A 20,293-nucleotide genomic window follows, 5' to 3' on the forward strand; every position below is an offset into this window, starting at 1 on the left:
GCACAGGTGCTGTCTGCACTTCAGATTAATGTATTCAATTAGACCCAGGAAAGCTCACTGTAAAGCATACCCGATAAAGGAATAAACATGTTAAAAGTGGATGTTTATTACAAAGCAGTTTATAGAGGGAGAGCCACATCCGATAAAGGCATTAACTGTTAAATAAACTCATTAAAATGAAATAGTGACCAATTATGAGATCCATCCCAAGGAAAACTTGTTGTCTAGAAAATACTCTCTGCACCAATGGCAGCTAGGGTAAAACTCTCAAATTCTCAGGAAATTATTGTATTGATTGTTTGCTAAAGGCAATGCCTGTTCTGCCTACCATTTTCAGAACTGTAGTTTCACACAGGTTGAGCTAGAAATTAAACAGAACAGTTGATGTGGCTTGCAATAACTTTATTCAATTTAAATATGGTTGGATGGGAGTAAAACAAGCATTCAGATAGCTATTTGGTCCTCTAATACACACACGCTATATTGTCCCTCCTAGCCTCTGTGTAAGTGGGTTTTCTGGTATACTGTCATTCATAACTCTTCCAGATTTGACCATATGTTCTGAAGTTTAGTATTAGCCCCACATCCTGCAAATAGTCATGCCCATGCTTAGCTTTAAATTTAGATATTTAAATATTTGCAAAATTTGGAATTAAATTACTAATAGATGTTCTTGTACACACTGTAAATATTAGTTGGATGTCCATTCAAATTCCGTTGACTTATTTCTATTTAGGTTTTACCACTAGTTTACATTCTTGATCCTGCTATTATATTGACTCTCACTCTCATGAACATCATTCAGTAGATGGCTAAAAACAATATATTAACCTATGTTTTATGAAGTGCACCCTTACACACCAACTTGGGTGAATTTATGATAATTAACATATTGACTAAAAACTAGAGCTGACCCGAGGACAACAATTCAGTTTCACATTAGAGCAAAAATAAAACCTTTAGAATATTTTCACACAAATGGAGTGAGGGTAGCGTTTACAGAGACCCAGGACACCGCGGAGGAAGTGAATACAAGAGCAACTTTATTTTCTGCATACACAGGCTTATATCTGCCTGCCGTATACCCCCTAGTGGCTCTGTCTTTTCACAGCTCACACACCAGAGAAGTAGGAGAGAAAGCAGGGACTTTAACATGAGTCCCCCCACATGCCAGGCCAGTGTCCTACCTACTGGGATAGAGGATCTCTCCCTCCCTGATCTAAAAACCTGCCTATCAAAACTTTTGTGGAAACCGATACATCTCCACAAAACATTTAAGCTTTGATGAAACAGCATATTTCAGCAAAAATGTTGTAACTAGTTCTACTTAAAACACTCTCAAACCAAAATAAGGCCCTGTTCACGCAAACACTTTTGCATGTGCTTAACTTAAAGCACGTGACCACTAATTTCAGTCAGGCTACTTGCATGCTTTAAGTTAAGCACATGCAAAAGTGTTGGCAGGATATTGCCTAAAAATCTATGTACCTCCCACACCGGCAGCCATCCCTTCAAGCAAACAGCATTCCTCCTGCCTCGGAAGATCAAGAGACTGAGTTTTGTTGGACCAGCAGGGAAAGTGATTCCAGAGCATGAAGCACCCTTAGACAGACTCTATACTGTGCCTTGCAGGAAATGCAGATTGGGTGGAGCAGCACAGGTTGGGGAGAGGGAAAAGTGACTTCATGCCAAATTGGAAACAAAAAGTACCAGAAAGCTCATAACTTGTTCTTGTCCCAAATTTTGCAAATTGAAGAGGTTCATAACACTGGTCTACAATTGTTGAGAAGTCGTCTGCTTCAGAGGTAAAATGTGCTATTTATTTTGTATTTTGATGTGCTGAATTCAAATATGACAATTAAAACAACTGATTGGCTACTGTTTCTAAGATATTTAAGTTTTTACATTTTATGTCTATGTATATTGTGTAGATAGAGTTTTAATCAGAAATGGTAAACCTAGGTCTTTTCATATGTTTATGGTTGCTTTACATGATATTTCACCTGCCCTGTTTATGTAACACTTTAAAAATCAGCAAAAGGGTTATATAAATAAAATTTATTATGAAACAAAAGGCAAAAAACTATTATGTACATAGTTTAGTCCTATTCAGTGTCTACTTGGCGCTTCTTGGCTTGTCTCTTGTATTCATTAATGGAGCATCTCTTGTCACTGTCCAGCAGTAGTCTGCAAGCATTGATGGGCTCCATTTGCCCTGATAGAGTTTCTCCATTGTTGCAATGTCCTGGTGAAATCGCTTGCCGTGCTCGTCGCTCACTGCTCCGCAGTTCGGTGGAAAAAAATCTAGATGAGAGTGCAAAAAATGTATCTTTAGTGACATGTTGCAACCAAGGCTTTTGTATGCCTTGAGGAGTTTTTCCACCAACAACCTGTAGTTGTCTGCCTTGTTGTTTCCGAGAAAATTTATTGCCACTAACTGGAAGGCTTTCCATGCCATCTTTTCCTTGCCACGCAGTGCATGGTCACATGCATCATCTCAAAGAAGTTCACGAATCTGAGGACCAACAAAGACACCTTCCTTTATCTTAGCTTCACTTAACCTTGGAAATTTTCCATGGAGGTACTTGAAAGCTGCTTGTGTTTTGTCAATGGCCTTGACAAAGTTCTTCATCAGACCCAGCTTGATGTGTAAGAGTGGTAACAAAATCTTCCTTGATTCAACAAGTGGTGGATTCTGAACACTTTTCCTCCCAGGCTCCAATGACTGTCAGAGTGGCCAGTCTTTCTTGATGTAGTGGGAATCTCTTGCTCGACTATCCCATTTGCAGAGAAAACAGCAGTACTTTGTGTATCCAGTCTGCAGACCAAGCAAGAGAGCAACAAGTTTCATATCGCCACAAAGCTGCCACTGATGTTGGTCATAGTTTATGCACCTCAAAAGTTGTTTCATGTTGTCATAGGTTTCCTTCATATGGACTGTATGACCAACTAGAATTGATGGCAAAACATTGCCATTATGCAGTAAAACAGCTTTAAGACTCGTCTTCGATGAATCAGTGAACAGTCTCCACTCATCTGGATTGTAAACGATGTTGAGGGCTGCCATCACACCATCGATGTTGTTGCAGGCTACAAGATCACCTTCCATGAAGAAGAATGGGACAAGATCCTTTTGACAGTCACTATCCTTTTGACAGTCCTGTTCCATGACAGGAACATGGAAACCCTAACATCACCTGCCAGGAGATTCCACTGCTGTAGTCTGGAGCCCAACAGCTCTGCCTTACTCTTGGGTAGTTCCAAATCCCTGACAAGGTCATTCAGTTCACCTTGTGTTATGAGGTGTGCTTCAGAGGAGGAGGATGGGAGAAAATATGGGTCCTGTGACATTGATGGTTCAGGACCAGAAGTTTCATCCTCTTCCTCTTCCTTGTCTGACTCAAGTGAGAATGATTCTGGTGCATCAGGAACCGGCAGTCCTTCTCCGTGGGATACTGGGCGTATAGCTGATGGAATGTTTGGATAATGCACAGTCCACTTTTTCTTCTTCTTCTTTGACACACCTTTCCCAACTGGTGGAGGCACCATGCAGAAGTAGCAATTGCTGGTATGATCTGTTGGCTCTCTCCAAATCATTCGTACTGCAAAAGGCATAGATTTCCTTTTCCTGTTCAACCACTGGCGAAGATTTGTTGCACAAGTGTTGCAGCATATGTGTGGGGCCCACCTCTTGTCCTGATCTCCAATTTTGCAGCCAAAATACAGGTGATAGGCTTTCTTAACCATAGTGGTTATACTGCGCTTTTGTGATGCAAAAGTCACTTCACCACAAACTTAGCAGAAGTTATCTGCACTGTTCACACAAGTACGAGGCATCTCTGCTCACTTTGGCTAAACAGAAATGTGTCCCTTTGCAAAATCAAACACTGACAAATAAGAGAGCACGACACTGTATGATTTCTAGAGCTGATATAGGGCAATTTGTTCAGCAGAGTGATGTAAGCTTCGTTATGATTGCATCATCCATGACTTCTAGGAGTAACATGATGCAATTCATATCATGTATGATGCAATACCAGCTTCAGATTGCATCATTCATTGTTTTGCCTAAAAAACAAGTTCTGTCCAAACCCAGTCATAGATTTATTCATAGATCCAGTCAAAGATGTATTTTAGTCATTTCTGGTTTAAATTGAGATCCCTTCCCTTTATAACTCACTTATCCTCCGCCATTCCCAAGTCAAGGGTCGTATATACTGACCCAATAGCATATCTTGAAAACTAGAGCCAATCAACAATTTTAAGCATCATTTTCGTTCTCAGTGACCCAGAATTAGTAAAGTTTGACTACATTTATTTCAGAAGCATTTTGGTTCACATAAATGTCCTATTTTGAAATGTTTATCTAAAGCTTTGAATGTAGGAAGTTCACTGCATTGTTTTCTCTGTCTCTTGGGATAGTAAATGCCTTTGTGGGAAATTTAGGGTAAAATTTGCAAAATCCCTATATGACCAAAGTCCCATTTTCAAAAGGGACGTAAGAGCCTAAATCCCAATGATTTTAATAGTCTAAGGGCTTGTCTACTTGAACATTAATTGATGGCAAACTGGAATGTGAATCTACTCCAGGCTGGCCTACTGCACACTAACTTCCATGTGTACCCTGCTACTGTGCGCTAAAAGTTCTGTGGTGCATTTTTAACTACCCTGCTTTGAAACAGGAATAGATTGAAGTGCAATAGGGAACTTTTAATATATGGCTACAGGGTCCACACAGACAGCTAGTCTGTGGCAGGCTAGTGTGGGGTAGATTCACACCCCAGCTTGCCACAAATAAGTGTTTGTACAGATAAGCCATTAGGCACTACTATCTTTGAAATGGAACTTAATCTCCTGTGTCATGTGGGCACTTTTGTAAACTTTACCCTGAAAGAAAAAAATTAATTGCAAAGTGTTTAATAAAACCTTGAGAAAAGCAAATGTTATTTCCACAAAGTGTGCTAAAGGATGAGCTCAGATTGCTATTACAGAGTAAAGCATGTTTGCTTCTGGATCACAAAATGCAGGCACCTCTTCAGAAGAACCTCGCTGAACTCTAAACTCAACAAAATGGCAGTGTTTGAAAAACGCTTGCCTCTGAATCTGTCATGTGTACCTGTCACCAAACCCACTCATTCTGTTCCAATAGGATTTAAACCCATCAAAACAAGCCAATGAACAACAGCTTTCACACAGAGCACCTTCATTTTATTTTTTCAGGACTCCGAGTAGAAGGCCTGTTCAGAAGGTCAGCCAGCATACAAACTATCAAAGAGGTTCATAAACTCTATAATCAGGGTAAGTCACCATCCTCCCGTTGCTTTAAATTAATAACACTCTAAAGGCCACCTTGATGTTGTATCTGTTGGTGACACCGTATTGCTATCTTTCATGTAATTAGTTAATCATAAACCCATTTGTAACCTAAAATGTCATATTAGTGTAAGCAGTAATACAGAAACTTGAAAGATAACGACAGGCATTTAAAGCTTTCTGAATAATGAATCATCAATTGATGTCAGAGCTGGAGTTTACAAGATCTGCAGCAGCTAATGAATTATGAGGCTTAAGTCAAAAATGGTCTAGTTTTTCATAAACAATTGCATTGCCTCAATGCTCAGTAGGTTACTGCAGTTAGTTACAAATTATCCAGTGCAGTATCTTCTTGTCATTTTGTCTCTAGTGTTTTTCCATGGTTATGACAATGAAATATAATTTTACATAACAATTTGTGAAATGTGTTGAATTCATTTGCTGAAATGTCTTTTTGAGGTGAGTCTCTTGAAGCTAGATTAATAAAACTCCATTTAAAAAAGTACAACATGACAATGTTAAGATTTTGCAGCTGCTGCAAACAAGGTTTTCTTTTTCTAACTGTGGTTTGGAACACAATTTTTAAACAGTAATAAAAGATATGTTGAAACATGTAACTGAGGAATCCTCCTTTTTGGTCCTCTAGGGAAGCCTGTGAATTTTGATGACTATGGAGATATCCATATTCCTGCTGTTATCCTGAAGACCTTCCTCAGGGAACTCCCACAGCCTTTGTTAACCTTTGAATCCTACGATCAAATCCTTGGAATCACCGGTGAGTATAAATCACTTATGTCATGAGTTTTATATTTGTAGTTGATCTGGGTTTGGCTACTTTATAATGACTTTGTCATTAACCCATGACACAGTAGGATTTGTATAGGAACGTTCATCTCCAATAAGCTGCAGGCACTAGACCAGGGGTCTCAAAGTCCCGGCCTGCGGGTCATCTGCAGCCCAAGAACCTCCCCACTGTGGCCTGCGGAGGAGAGATGCATGCAGCCACACTGCCGGCTCTGTCAGCTGCATGTGCTGCCCCCTTCAGCTCCCATTGGCTGGGGAGAGGGACAGAGATACCATCACTAGTTGCCAGGCAGAGTCAGCCATGGAGGCAGCATCATTAGTTGCGGGGCAGAGTCAGTCATGGAGGCTGTGTCACTTTTTCCCACAACGAATATAAACAAGTCTAAATACCGAACACAACTATCTGATGCACACCTTGCTGCAATCCTGAAGGTTTCAACTGCTCAGTCACTGAGGCCAAACATCAACTGACAGAACTGAAGCGTTGCCAGGTATCGGCAAACACTAAAAACTCTCTGGCAGGCAAAAAATTGTATAAAGTTGTATGACAGGTTTATTATTTCTAAGAAATTCGAAATAAAAAATACAATATAAACGTTTTCTTTTCTGAACACCATCTTCAGTGACGTTATTGTCCCGCTCGGAGGATTTGAGGACTGGTACTGGCCCTAAGGTAAATTGAGTTTGAGACCCCTGCACTAGACTGATCTGATAGCAAGTATAACATTCCATCCAATAGAGGACAGAAGTAAAAATCCATGTCCAAGACTTTCAGAAAGTTAGATTGCAAGTCCATATTTTGGCATCTGCCTGATTTTCAAAAGTCCTGAGCAGCTAATAGCTTCCAGCCTGGCAGGTGCATAAGAGTTTCTGAAACTCAGCATTTCTGAAAATAGACCAGGGGCCTAAATACAGACTTAGCAGTCTAATTTTGGATTTATATATTTTAAAATCTTGACCCATGTTGTAGAAGTACAAAACAGCATATTATTATATATTTATAGTACAATATATTAATATGCACTTTTTCTTCCACCCCCGCCCCCGCTTTGCTCTATTCCCTTTTCCCATACTAAACCCCGTTGTTCAAAGTTGTTTCTGTTCTTTTTGTATGTTTTTTATATGGTGCTTTGCATCCTGGAGGTTTTCAAAATGCTTTTAGAAACTATTTACTGCTCCATACAAAAATCACTTTACTGCTAAAGTGCAACTGCCCCTGGGGATGGAAGTTGGCAACCGGATGGGGATCAGTGCGCAGTGAGGAAGTTGAGCAAGGGAGGAATTTGGAACGATGCCACCAGGGCAAGCTCCACTCTTATGGAAGCATGTTATGTGATATGTAATGTCCGCACAAGGCAAGTAGGAGCTTGAAGGTTTAGCCCCAAAGGCCCACACATAGGCCTCTCGCTTTAACCAAGGTTTATTCATTTATTTGTACTGCAATCCTGCATTATCAAGAATTAGGCAAAATTTCCAGCGTGCTTTACTCAATTACTTCAAAACATTGGACCGCACTCAATTACACCAGTTCAACCTTAGTGTTTTCATCTGCACTGGTGAAATTGTGGTAGCAGAATTTGGCCCAGCCTACGTATATTTCATTGAAATTTTAGTAGAGCTACTACTCTGGAATAAAATATTAGGGAACAAACCAGATTGACTTAAAGCTTAGAGAGGGGAATATATTAATTATCTAAAGGGCTGACATCACATGAATCTACTGGTAATAAAACTTCAATCATATGGTCTTTTTCCAGGCATTGAGAATTTTTTATGCTGACAGAGTGACTCAATATATTCCAGTATGTCTGGCATTTAGTACATGCTGCTTGGAGAGACACATTCTTCTACCCACTAGTTTCATTCTGGGTGGGTTCTAAATTCTGGTAAGCATTGAGTCAACAGAACTTTCTTTCACAATTTGTGATTGGGTGTTTGTTCTAACTTGGTGCTCTTTGAGGTGGGGGTAACTAAGGGCTGGTCCACACTAAGCCCCCAGTTTGAACTAAGATACGCAACTTCCGCTACGTTATTCACGTAGCGGAAGTTGAAGTATCTGAATTCGAACTTAAAGGTACTTACTGCAGGTCCACACGCGGCAAGCAGGCTCCCCCGTTGACTCCGCCTACTCCTCTCGCGGAGCAGGATTACTGGCGTCGACGACGAGCACTTCCGGGATCAATTTATCACGTCTAGACAAGACGCGATAAATTGATCCCAGAAGATCGATTGCTTGCCGCCGAACCAGCGGGTAAGTATAGACGTACCCTAAGGGTTGGCTGCTTCCAGAACAGCTTGTTAACGCTCTGTTAATAACTGAGAGACTCTGCTGTTGGAAAGCTGAAATTGTTATCAGTGGCAGTCTCTGTTGCGGCTGGTGACTATGATTGTAAGCTCTTTCAGGCAGGGACTGTCGTTTGGTTATGTGTTTACATAATACAGGAATACAGTGGTCCTGAGCCATAAGTATGGCTCCTAGGCATTATTGCAAAACAAAGAAGAAGAAGAAAAGTTGAACATGTCCCTGATCCTGCAGCCATTATGCACATATTTAGCTTTGCTCATGTGAGTAATCCCATTCGTGATAATCCAGGGTACAGTGCAAATTAATAACGAACTCTTGTTTAAAGCTTTCATGGAGTTCTATGAATTTACTGTGTGTGGGTCTTTTGGAGAACACCTTAAAATATATTCTAATGTTCATGTAATTGGAAGTCAAATAGACTAGCTAAGTGGTTCAGGGTGTCATTTACTTTCCCCTTGGAGTCTTGGGTTCAAACCCTATTTAGCTCATCAGTGAAAATTAGTTTAATGATATCAAGCTAGTTTCTAGAGAATGCATATCCACAGAAATCACCATCTTGTCAGTCTCTGCCTAGGACTTGAACGTGGAGGATTGTTGCAGGATCCCAACAGAGGTATGTTTGCAGGTATATGAGTAAGGAGAGAGCATTTTGAGAGGCAGGGGTCTCATTGACAGTTGAGTCAGGGAATAAATATAGTGCAGCTGTACCCAGTACATAAAGAGAGGTTAATGGGATTCAAATTTAGGACCATGAAATTTCCCTGTAGCAAAGAAACAGCTTCAGTTAACTCATCTGGTAGAGAGAATAGTCTGAGGGTTATTCTCAGGCTCTGAGCTGTGCTATCCAGTGATTATATGAGGGGCTGGGAATCTGGTGTTTTAGATTCTATTCATAACTCCATCAATGACTAACATCATGATTTTTGAGTAACTTCACTTCTGTGTCTTGGTTCTCTTGTCTGTAAAATGGGCATAATAATCCCTGCCTACCTCACAAGGATGGTGCAAGGCTTAATTAATACTTGGAAGATGCTTTGAAAATCTTAGTTGAAAGTGTTTTCACATTCCAAAGTCATGCCACTAATTATTATCCTGTAACAGGGTGCAACTCACCATTCCAGCACCTCCTGCTGGCTGTCTTGGGAATTAGCTCTGCATATTAGTGCACCCTCTTTGGGTGGTTCCTCACCACCATCACTCCTTCTCCAGGACCCACATCTCTCCAAGGACCATGGCATCCTCTTCAGCAACACAGTTCTCCATCCATGCCACACACTGCTCCTCCCTTCCTGGGGACCTGCAGTCCACTGTTCAGCTACTTTCCTTAGTGGCTACTGCACCAAATTGTCTGTGTCACTTTCTTGTGGCCCCAGCATCCTCATTGCCCTTGCCTCAGGACCTCAGCCTGCAAACTCCAGCAGCCAGCCAGGAGCTGTCTCTTGCTCCCCCAGTCCCTGCTAGCAGCACTGCTCTGTCTAGGGTGCTGGGAGATCTCTCAGCCCTCCAGAGACACAATCCTTCCTCCCTGGGCTCCCAGCAGAGAACTGCACTCCTCTGCCCTGCAGTTCCCTTTTTATATTGGTCTGCCTGGCCCTGATTGGCTGCTCCCATCAGCTCCTTTCTAATTGGTTGCCTCCAGTGCAGCCTCCCTAGGGCTGCTTTTAACCCCTTTTCTGCCTTTGAGGGGCAGCTGCCCCATCACATATCTCAACAAAGGGAAGTAGTGTAAACAGATCGAACTAAATTCAGTTCTCACTTACAAAGATGTAAATCCAAAGTAACATCACCAGATTTTTGCAGGTGTCACTGAGTATATAAATTGTCCTAAAAAGAAAATTACAACCTTGTCTATATTTTTATGCCTATTGGATTAGATTACATATGACCTTGATATTATAGGTGTGGAAAGCAGTTTACGAGTGACAAGCTGTAAACAAGTAATCCAAGGACTTCCTGAGCACAATTATGTTGTTCTGAAATACTTGATATGCTTCCTTCATATGGTGAGTATAGGCAAAATTCCCATTATTCTGGCAGACATTTCTTTAAAGTCTGATTTTGCAAAATTCAACATTTAAAATAAAAGAAAGAAAAGAAAAAGAAATTGAAGAGTTGGAGAAATGCAAAAAGGTGGTTGTGCATTAATTGTCAATGCAGCAGCTTCAATCTGCAGCACATCTCCACTTCTAATAAAAGTCAGAGTTGAATAATGACCTCAATGATAACTTCAGTATAAAACTCTGTATAAATAATTGAAACCACGGTGTAAATAGAAATAAAACCACACACTTGCTAATGTGTTTGAAAGGGACACTTCCACATTTCTATTGCTTTGAATTTTTTTTTTTTACTTTTCCTTTTTGTGTGAAATACCTTTTTAGAAAAAGCTTGGAAATAATGTTTCCCCCCCAGCAATTAAATAAACAAGCCTGTAAAGCCTTTAGTGCCAGAGAAAGGTGTTGGATCAGTAGCCCCTGGAGTCTAAAGTCATCTATTTATCCACAGAAGAGCAATCTAGCAATAGTAGCAGCAATGCAATCTCCCTTCCTACTGCCCAATTTGCCATCTCTCTGGGCTAACTTTTTCAAGCCTCGATGCTTAAATTTAAGCCCCTTCATACATATTTATGAGGCACCTAAGTAAAGCAGCCTGATTTTCAGAGTGCTGGGCACTCTCAAATCCCGTTAAATTCTGAGGCACTTTGCTGATTTATACCATCTGAGGAATTGGTCCTCGGGGAAGGCCTTGTGGGCCATGTATTTGTGAGCCACATTTCAGAAACAAGTTATTATAATGCCTCTTTCTAGCAAAACCCCACCAAAAAACAGTATTAAAGGAAACACACTGATACAACCCTATTGCAGACAGGTGCCTTTCATACCTACATGTTCATTTATCATTACTTAACTGAACTCCAAAAGCTATTATAAAAATCCTCATGTCATTTGCTATTATTTCAGCAACTGATATCTCTCCTCAGTGTTATGAATCGTGTAAGTGCCTTTGTTCCAATAATAGATGCACCATCTCAACACACTTCTTAAGAGCTGAACACTTGAGGTGTTAATGAGGTGTGCAAAAGTACTACATAGTGTTTTCTATAATTGGGCAACAGAACATAGCATTTATTTTTGAGTGTGCCTTGTTATGTAAAGCACAGAGTCAAGTTGATATTAGCACTCAGATCTGCAATTTTTGCTGATCTGTAGCTTTTAATCTTTCACGTTTGAGGGAGTATTTGCATTCATAAAGGTCAAGGGAATGTGAAACAACCTGGAAGCTGGAGATTTCTATTCATCATAGGTCAGGTGTGCTATGCAAGCAGCCATAATTCAAACTTGAACACATGGCTCTTCCAGTAATCCCAGTTTTTACCTGTGACCACCACCCTTCTTACATATAAGAGGCAATTTAATTCCCTCACAAGCTCAGCCTTGAGTAGTGCAAGAGGTACTTGTGGTAATTTTATGAAGTGGGATGAAATGTAATCACGAGATACAGTTTTTAAAGATGGTAAATTTGATTCAAGCTTCTCAGCAAAAGACCAACAACTTTGCTCTGCAGTCTCTACTCCCTTACTTAACATATATCTTCTTGTGACCAAGGGACACTACAACAAGACAATGTGATTCCAACAGCAGTAAAATACCTGAGTTATGGGAATGGCTCCAAGTCCTTTGACCTTAGACTAGCAGTGAATGATTCCTTCAATAATGAGCCCAGCATACCGAAAAAGGAGCAAACTGTCCGTTCCCCACTCAAGAATATCTCAGGTTGCTAGAAAATGATCATTTTGGGTAACAGCAGTACCTGACCACTAAGAGCAGATCTGAGTAGTGGAAAATGTTGCATGTTTGTACAGCAGCTAGCACAGTGTCCCCCAATTGAGGTATCTAGGCATACAAATCACAAGGGGAAAACAAGCCGTGTTTTCAAGACTCAGTCCGTAAATGGTGCCCACAAAAGATTTACATGCATGGATGCTCAGCTGAGTTCACAAAATGTGTGTGCATGCACAAACAAGTATTTGTATGTATAAGTTTCCATTGGCATATGCAGTAAGTTGATTTATGCACGAATAGATGAGTTTAGTGGGCTCCGAAAACTATGCTTATATGTATGCAAATTATTTTGCAGAAGCACTTTTTTGGGCTCCAATTATAAAAATAGGGCGAAAAATGTACACCACCATCTTGTTAATGAATACATAGTTCAATTTGTTTGTCAGGAAATGGGTTCTTTTCCTCTTTACAGCACGGCATGCAGGATAGTTTGCAGTTACTCAGTTTGAGGCTAAATTTTGAGTTCTGTTTATGTGGTGGTACAGGGCACATAAGCCCCAGATGGCTGAGTAAGCAGGCTCTTCACTGGACAGATCAATACTGAGTCCATGTCTGCAATATGGGCACTATAGCAGCATAGCTACAATGCCATGGCTATGCCACTGTTACCCTGTCATATAGATGCAGACTACAGTGACAGAAGAGGTTTTTCCATCACTTTAGGAACTCCAACTCCCTGGGTTGATGGAAGCATTCTTCTGTCAACCTAGCTGCATCTACACCAAGGGTCAGGTCAGCCGAGCTATGACGCTCAGGGATGTTCATTTTTCACACCCTGGAGTGCTATAGCCATGTCAACTCAAGGGAGGAAAACTGGGTTGTGTATGGAAAGCCGCCAGACAGGATCAATATCTGCTTTCTCAGGTGGAGGATCCTTAGAACTTATACACATGCCAAGCTGCCCTCCATGAATCCTGGTCTTTCTCATTCCTGGCAGCTGGGTCTCAGAGCTGCAGTAACCCCTAGGCTTACTGCTACCTGTTCACAAGAGGGTGTCCTTACCTTCTAACCAAGAAAGATTAGATTTTGGAGGGAGATTGGGAGTGGTGTCACTGTCCTTATTTCCCCTCAATTTACAATGGAGGACTATTGTGATCTTTGGTCCAATAGAACCCATATTCTCTGAGTCATCAACCAGTAAAACCTGATTTCCTATGTCACTAGCTGTCAATCAGCTTCCTATCATGGGATTGGGAAAGCACTCTGCTTTTTTAGTGACTCCCCAATGCCATTCGCCAGCACCTGGGTGGCCCAGAGCTGTGGACTCAGCCTTGGGGTGGGGCCTGGGTTGGGCAACTGCATAGCTACTATGTGCTCAACCTCGAGGTGGGATCCCCCTGTGGTTATAGAGTATTCACTCAAGGCAGCTCCATGTGGGATTTGGCCCTTCATATTGCTTGCATTTGTCACTTTCGGTGGTATGTTTGTTCTTTTCCAGGTATCCCAGGAGAGTATTTATAACAAAATGACTGGATCCAACCTGGCGTGTGTCTTTGGGTTGAATTTAATTTGGCCGCCTAAAGGAGCTTCTTCCCTGAGTGCTTTGAATCCTCTAAATCTCTTCACTGAATTACTGATAGATTTCTACTCTAAGATCTTCAGTTCACGAACGGTACCTGGTGAGATCTTACCTTAATGTTCACAAAAAGGGAAAAGGAATATGCCTACCTTAGCAAAAATCTCCACATATAAACCTATGAGAATTTACTATACACAGGATTTTACAGAAACAAGTATATTTCATATACAGAGCAAAATCCTTTTCTCTCTTTTGCATCACCATGATTTTCCAAATATCAAAGATGTTAGGGGAAATATGCTTACCGATACTCTTTGTATGTGGGTGTGTATATATAAACATTCACAAACCTTCAAGTCAAAGTGGCATGAACTTTCCTCTTTTCATAATCTTTAGCAATTGTTAAATATTTGTTAGTTTAAAAATTCATAACAGTAGATAAGACTGTCATTTATTTAAGCATCTGGAAGTTCCCTATGTGGCTTTTTTTCTAGGGTGATACTAACTTCTGGACCATCATCCCCCTTCTTGCAGTAGTGCTATGTAGGCATTTTTTCCTCTGGAAGAAGTTTCTTTTGAAATCTTCAAATATATACAAATTATGGATCCATTTTTCAGAATTTCAGGCACTCGTTCCCACACACACAAAAGTGTGTGCACTTGTGTCTGCATTTATGTGCAATTACCATGAAAACCAAAGTATTTGCCTGTGTCAGTTAGATTATGCATACATCTGTCTCTGTGCTTTTAAATATCTAGTATGCCTGTCCAACCATTGTAGTTGCACATGCAAACTAAGTGGAAAATTACACAAGCACTCTTGAGCTTTTACAAATCAAGTCATTTGTGTTTTTATCTTTAAAGAATTTCTGTTTGTATCAGTATATAGTTAATTCAGAATGTGAGAAAACATTGTTTGAAAAAGGCATTGAATGTTTTCATTATTTGCTGCATGCTCTTCAAGTTTTTTGAGTTGTTAGAAATCTGCCTCTAAAATCAGTCTCTCTCTCACACACACACACACACACACACACACACCCCCAAAAAAAAAAGAGAGAGAGAGAGAGAAAATCTTAACCCACCCTGAACCCTGGAAAATACTCCTGATGGCACTTTTATCTAATCTAGTCTATGTTATCGGTGGGATGACATTAATCCCAATGGGAATAATTAGCCATAGTAATGTAAGGGGGAGTTTCTGTGTTTTCTCTCTAGATACTTGTATTTGAATACCACTTTAAAGTTCTGCTCCCTCGATGTCTGCTACTGATCATTAGTGGAACAGGATAGGGAGGTTATCGTTGTAACAGCAAAAGGGACTGAACTAGTGGTGACCAAAATAAGCAGTATTTTCCCCAACGTCTGCTTCTCCTGCTCCCATACAAAGCTGCTGAAGCAGACATACCATTCAGGATATAGTAGAGACAATGATCCATGGACACCGGTTTGGTTATCCCTTCACCTTCAAAAACAAAGGAACCCTTTCCCTTCCAGCGGTTCTAGCTAATTGAGGGCTTGTGCTTCTAGTCTCTCATCTTGACAGCGACTAAGTATCTGCCTGTCTAACAGATGCAGGCTTCCAAATCCTTGTTGGAGAGAGTGATTTATTCTTTTTGGCAATTTAGAGAAAATAGGAGAGAGTACCCATCACACTATGTCAGTCCTATGTTTATCCAGTAGATGTCATCTACAGCATAAGGCGATAAAAGGAAATTATTACAATGTAAATAATCAAAAAGCTATAGAACAAGCTGTACTGTATGCAACATCCTTTTAAAATTTAAATTGTGGTGTAATTTTCTCTTAATTCATCAAGTGTTTCAATTAAAAACAAAATTTTGGCTTTTTAATATCTATTGTTAAGTGTCTGTTCTTTGTTAGTATCAAGTGGCCAGTTTGGCATGTCTTTGCTACTTAAGTATAAAATGTTGCCCAGTATAAAGAGCATAATTAAGATGAGTTTATGAATTTAATGTTGTTGCACTTTTAGGAAAATGAGGTTGCAAAGGAGGAAATGTGTTCAGTCTCTGTTTTATATCATAAATTGTTAAGACAAACAAATTCCTGTGCAGTACAGTACAACGTTTTGAAGATACTATTCTGTGAATCGGCACCAAACATTTATATCAGAGGACCTTGGTCTACAGGCCAATGCATGAAACTGAGAATTAGAAAACCTCCTTTCTAATAACATCTCTTGCCCACAGTCAGATAGCTATGCAGTGGCAGTTATTTCACCTTTCTATGTCTCCATTTCTCCTTGAGTAAAAGAAAATAACAATACCTACTTTTTTTAAAGAGCTTTGAGATTACTGGCTGAGAATTACTATAGAAATACAAAATGTTATCATTCAGATATTTCCAAAATCCAGCTGAGCCAAATGGCACTTTCAGTACAGTACTAATGGTTTTCAGACATTGGGGAACGTTGCACTGATCAGTTATTTGAGTATAGAGGGAGTTTAGGCAAAATACTGTACCAAAACACCTAGCGGTGAAATCCTGACTTGGCTGAAAACAATGGGAGTTCTGCCATTGACTTCCGTGGGGCTAGGATTTCACCACATTCTCTGGCTCTCTTTTTGTACAGCACTAGAAAACAGTGGCAGAAGTATCCCAGTATCAGTTTACAGCATAGTGAAAGCAGAGCCCTTGCCGGAATAGATTGCTAACTCAGCAGTAATTCACCCCAGAGAAAAGTTGTTTTTTTCTGACTCCTTGCATTAGTTTTCTGTTCCCCAGAGGTCCACTGTCTCCTACAAAGGTGGATTTGGTATATGCTACATCATTTGGCTGATCTTTGACTGTGTGTCTCAGAAACTGATCTCTTACTGTGTGAATCAGTGGCTGGCGCCTAGCAACAAGTGAAAGTGCCTGCAGTGTGCATGGCTTTAGCTACTGTATCTGCTCGTAGGCACCAAGAGAGATTTAAAGAGTGGATCTGTTTTTTTTATTTGTCACATACCAAACTGCAGTTTTTCCTTTTAGTCTTTGTAAATGACCATTTTTCAGAGTTCGCTGGCTTCTGTCATTTACCGATTGAAGTACAGAATGGAGTTTCTGATTCCAGGATTGTTTCGTTTTTAAGAACAGGACATACAATATCCCGCAGTTTGAACAATTTGATATTGTTTAGAAAATGTAATACTGTTTCTGATTATGAGCAGTGTTCACATCGGTGATGGTACATTCCCGCTTCTAGTCACTTTTTCTCAGATGGCAGCAGAGAAAAGTGTAATGTGTGATAGCTGGCTCGACCCCTTCCCAGCCATTCACTGACTTTGACAGATCTACACTTAAAATGCTGCACCGGTGCAGCTGTAGAGCTTTAGGGCATGGCTACACTTGCAGATGTACAGCACTGTGAGTTAAACCCGCCTTTGTAGAGCGCAGTAGGGAAAGCGTTGCAGTCTGTCCACACTGACAGCTGCAAGCGCACTGGCGTGGCCACATTTGCGACACTTGCAGCAGCATTGGGAGCGGTGCATTATGGGCAGCTATCCCACAGAGCACCTCTTCTCATTCTGGCGCTGAGGCTTGTGGGAAGAGGGTGGGGGGGCGGGGCATTCTGGGTCCTATCCCAACGCCCTGTGATGCATCAGTTTGCATCCCAGCAATCCCTGTGCTTCTGTCCACATTTGGCGCCATCTTTCGACGTTTTTTTGTACTGCGCGCTCTGTCTTCCCTTTCGGTCTGCAGGAATGGAGCCCAAACTTCTGAGAAATATGCTGACGAGTCTCGCCAGCACCTCACGTTTGGCAGTTGAGTTACTCCTTAAGCTACAAACTAACAGTGAGGACTCCGACGATGATATCGACTCGAGTAATGCATATGACACAAGTTTGCTTGTGGCATTCACGGACATGCTCACCACAGTGGAACGCCGCTTTTGGGCTCGGGAAACAAGCACTGAGTGGTGGGATCACATCGTCCTGCAAGTTTGGGATGATGAGCAATGGCCGCAGAACTTTCAGATGAGAAAAGCCACTTTCATGGGACTGTGTGAGGAGCTCACCCCCACCCTGCGGCGCAAGGGCATGAGATTGAGAGCTGCCCTGACGGTGGAAAAGCGAGTGGCTATTGCAATCTGGAAGCTGGCAACTCCAGACAGCTACCGATCGGCCGCTGACCAGTTTGGAGTGGGAAAGTCGACTGTTGGAATCGTGTTGATGCAAGTTTGGAGGGCCATTAATTGCATCCTGCTCAGAAGAACTGTGACTCTGGGTAACGTGCATGACATTGTGGCTGGCTTTGCACAAATGCAAGGGTTTCCTTAACTACAGAGGGGTGATAGATGGGACGCATATTCCAGTTCTGGCACCAGCCCACCTAGCCTCCGAGTACGTTAATCGGAAGGGGTATTTCTCTATGGTTCTCCCGGCGCTTGTGGATCACCGTGGGCATTTCATTGACATTAATGCAGGCTGGCCTGGAAAGGTGCATGATGCACGCATCTTTCGGAACACTGGCCTGTTCAGGAAGCTGCAAGCCGGGACTTTTTTCCCAGACAAGAAGATCACCGTGGGGAAGCCGAAATGCCCATTGTGATCCTTGGAGACCCCGCTTACCCTTTAATGCCGTGGCTCATGAAACCCTACACAGAGAGCCTTGACAGCAGCAAGGAGCGGTTCAACAACAGTCTGAGCCAGTGCAAAATGACTGTGGTGTGTGCTTTTGGGTGGCGCTCTCTGTATTGGAAGCTGGACCTGGCCGATGACAGCATTCCCGCGGCTATATCCGCGTGCTGTATCCTCCATAACATTTGTGAAAGGAAGGGTGAAAGATTCACTCAGGCATAGAACTCGGAGGTTCAACACCTGGAGGCTGAATTTGAACAGCCAGAGAGCAGGACTATTAGAGGGTCCCAGTGCGGGGCTGCAAGGATTAGGGATGCCCTGAGGGAGCAATTTGAGGCTGGTAATGTCTGGTGCCCTGCACAGGAGTGAAGAGCAGTGGTTCCAATGTTAGTAGGAATCTGTGTTTGCTATGCTGACTTGCAGTGCATGTTGCTTTCCTGGGCAAAGGTATCTTTTACTTTATGCAATAATAAAGAATGTTTTCAAAGCCAAAAAATCCATTTATTGAAAAGAAAATTCATATATTGAAAAGAAACACAACTGCTTGGGAAACAAAGGGCAAGGGGGTGGGGTGGGGAACGGTACAATCACAGATTTGCGTATGTCCTGTTCTCATACTCAGACATCCAGTCTGGAGTGCTGTGCAATGAGTGCTGCACTTCAGGATGACTATACTGCATGGTGATGGGGGTTGAGTGCAGTCGGTAGGGGTCGTAGTTTGCAGGGCTGGGTGGTGAAGCTTCAGGTGTTGGAGGCAGCTGGTGGCAATAAGAACCCGGATGTTGGGGAAAGTAGGTTGGAGGTGACATGGGGGCACAAGGGAAAGAGTTTTGGGAAAAGGGCTGGGTGGGGGGTGGGCATGGTAGTGCTCCGCCTGCATAGCTACGAGCGCCTGGATTGAGTCCGCTTGGCGCTCCATGATGCTTATCAGCCGATCCGTGCTTTGCTGCCGGAGCTCTGCGCTTTTGTGCTGGCACTCCTCATTCTGCTGGCGGATCCTCCTTTCACTCTCCCTCCACTCCTGAGCTTTTAGATTCTCGTTAAGTGACTTCTGCATTACTTCATGCAACATGTCTTCTTTGCTTTTACGTGGCCTCTTCCTAATTCTTTGGAGTCTTTCGGCCGGTGATAACACGGATGGCTGAGATCCTAAGGTTGCATCTATAAAGGAAAAATGCAATACTTAACAGAGGCAGCATTGTTCACACCAGTCAGAGCAATGATTCCCCTGTACTTAAGGGCAAGCACAGTCTACACAATAGCAGAAATTGCCCATCCCAAAGCGAGTGCACATAACCCATGGGAGCCCCAAAATGGTGAGTAGACACAGGGTCAAGGGGAACTGATTGTTTCACAGCCGTACTGTCCTCTGGGTTTCTGTGCCTTGGGGAGAGCCAACAGCTGCAGGGGGCCCCTATACTGAACACTGTCCCCACATTTTCCGCAGGAGTTTGTCCTGGAAGATATCTCGTTGCTGAGGGTGACCTGAGAAGCAAGGGAGGGTCTTCTACTGCAATGTGGCTTCCGCCCTGGCCCATATGCAGCTTGCCTGTGTGCAGCAATGGTCCCCCCACCCCTCGTGGCACAGTGGCGCAGACACGTTAGCCTGACTGGGACAAGGACCACAGTGGCTCTCCCCAGAAACCTGCGCAAGTGCATTGCCCAACTCCTGGATGAGACCTTTGAAGAGATCACTGAGGCCGATTACCGCAAAGTGAGAGAGCACATCAACACCCTAGTCCTAACCCTCCTCGCCCCAAGAGCCCGCACTGGATAACTTCCTTTCCAAAATAAAAGCCACTTACTGGGAACCTTCTCTGGTGTTTGTCCTTCCCCAAGCACCAGCCGCCGCGACTGGCTACCTTCCTCCTGGCTTGAGAACAGCTCCTGGCTGCATGCATCTAGGGATTCTGGGGTGTCTTTCTCCTCCTCA

At 42.3% G+C, this 20,293-nt stretch overlaps 1 protein-coding gene across 3 annotated transcripts in view; it reads left to right on the forward strand.

Moving 5' to 3' along the window:
• The window catches only part of ARHGAP8 (Rho GTPase activating protein 8), a 108,289-nt gene extending 92,656 nt beyond the window's left edge, over positions 1-15,633 (forward strand). For all 3 annotated transcript variants that reach the window (XM_054038014.1, XM_054038033.1, XM_054038023.1), the window contains 4 exons: positions 5,221-5,298; positions 5,960-6,088; positions 10,322-10,425; positions 13,703-15,633. In XM_054038014.1, coding sequence (XP_053893989.1) covers positions 5,221-5,298; positions 5,960-6,088; positions 10,322-10,425; positions 13,703-13,900 — 509 coding nt within the window. In that variant the 3' untranslated portion in view covers positions 13,901-15,633. The remainder of the gene's footprint in view (positions 1-5,220; positions 5,299-5,959; positions 6,089-10,321; positions 10,426-13,702) is intronic.
• Positions 15,634-20,293: the final 4,660 nt, after the last annotated feature.

This window comes from Malaclemys terrapin, chromosome 1 (assembly GCF_027887155.1).
Source record: "Malaclemys terrapin pileata isolate rMalTer1 chromosome 1, rMalTer1.hap1, whole genome shotgun sequence".
Classification (NCBI taxonomy): Eukaryota; Metazoa; Chordata; order Testudines; family Emydidae; genus Malaclemys; species Malaclemys terrapin.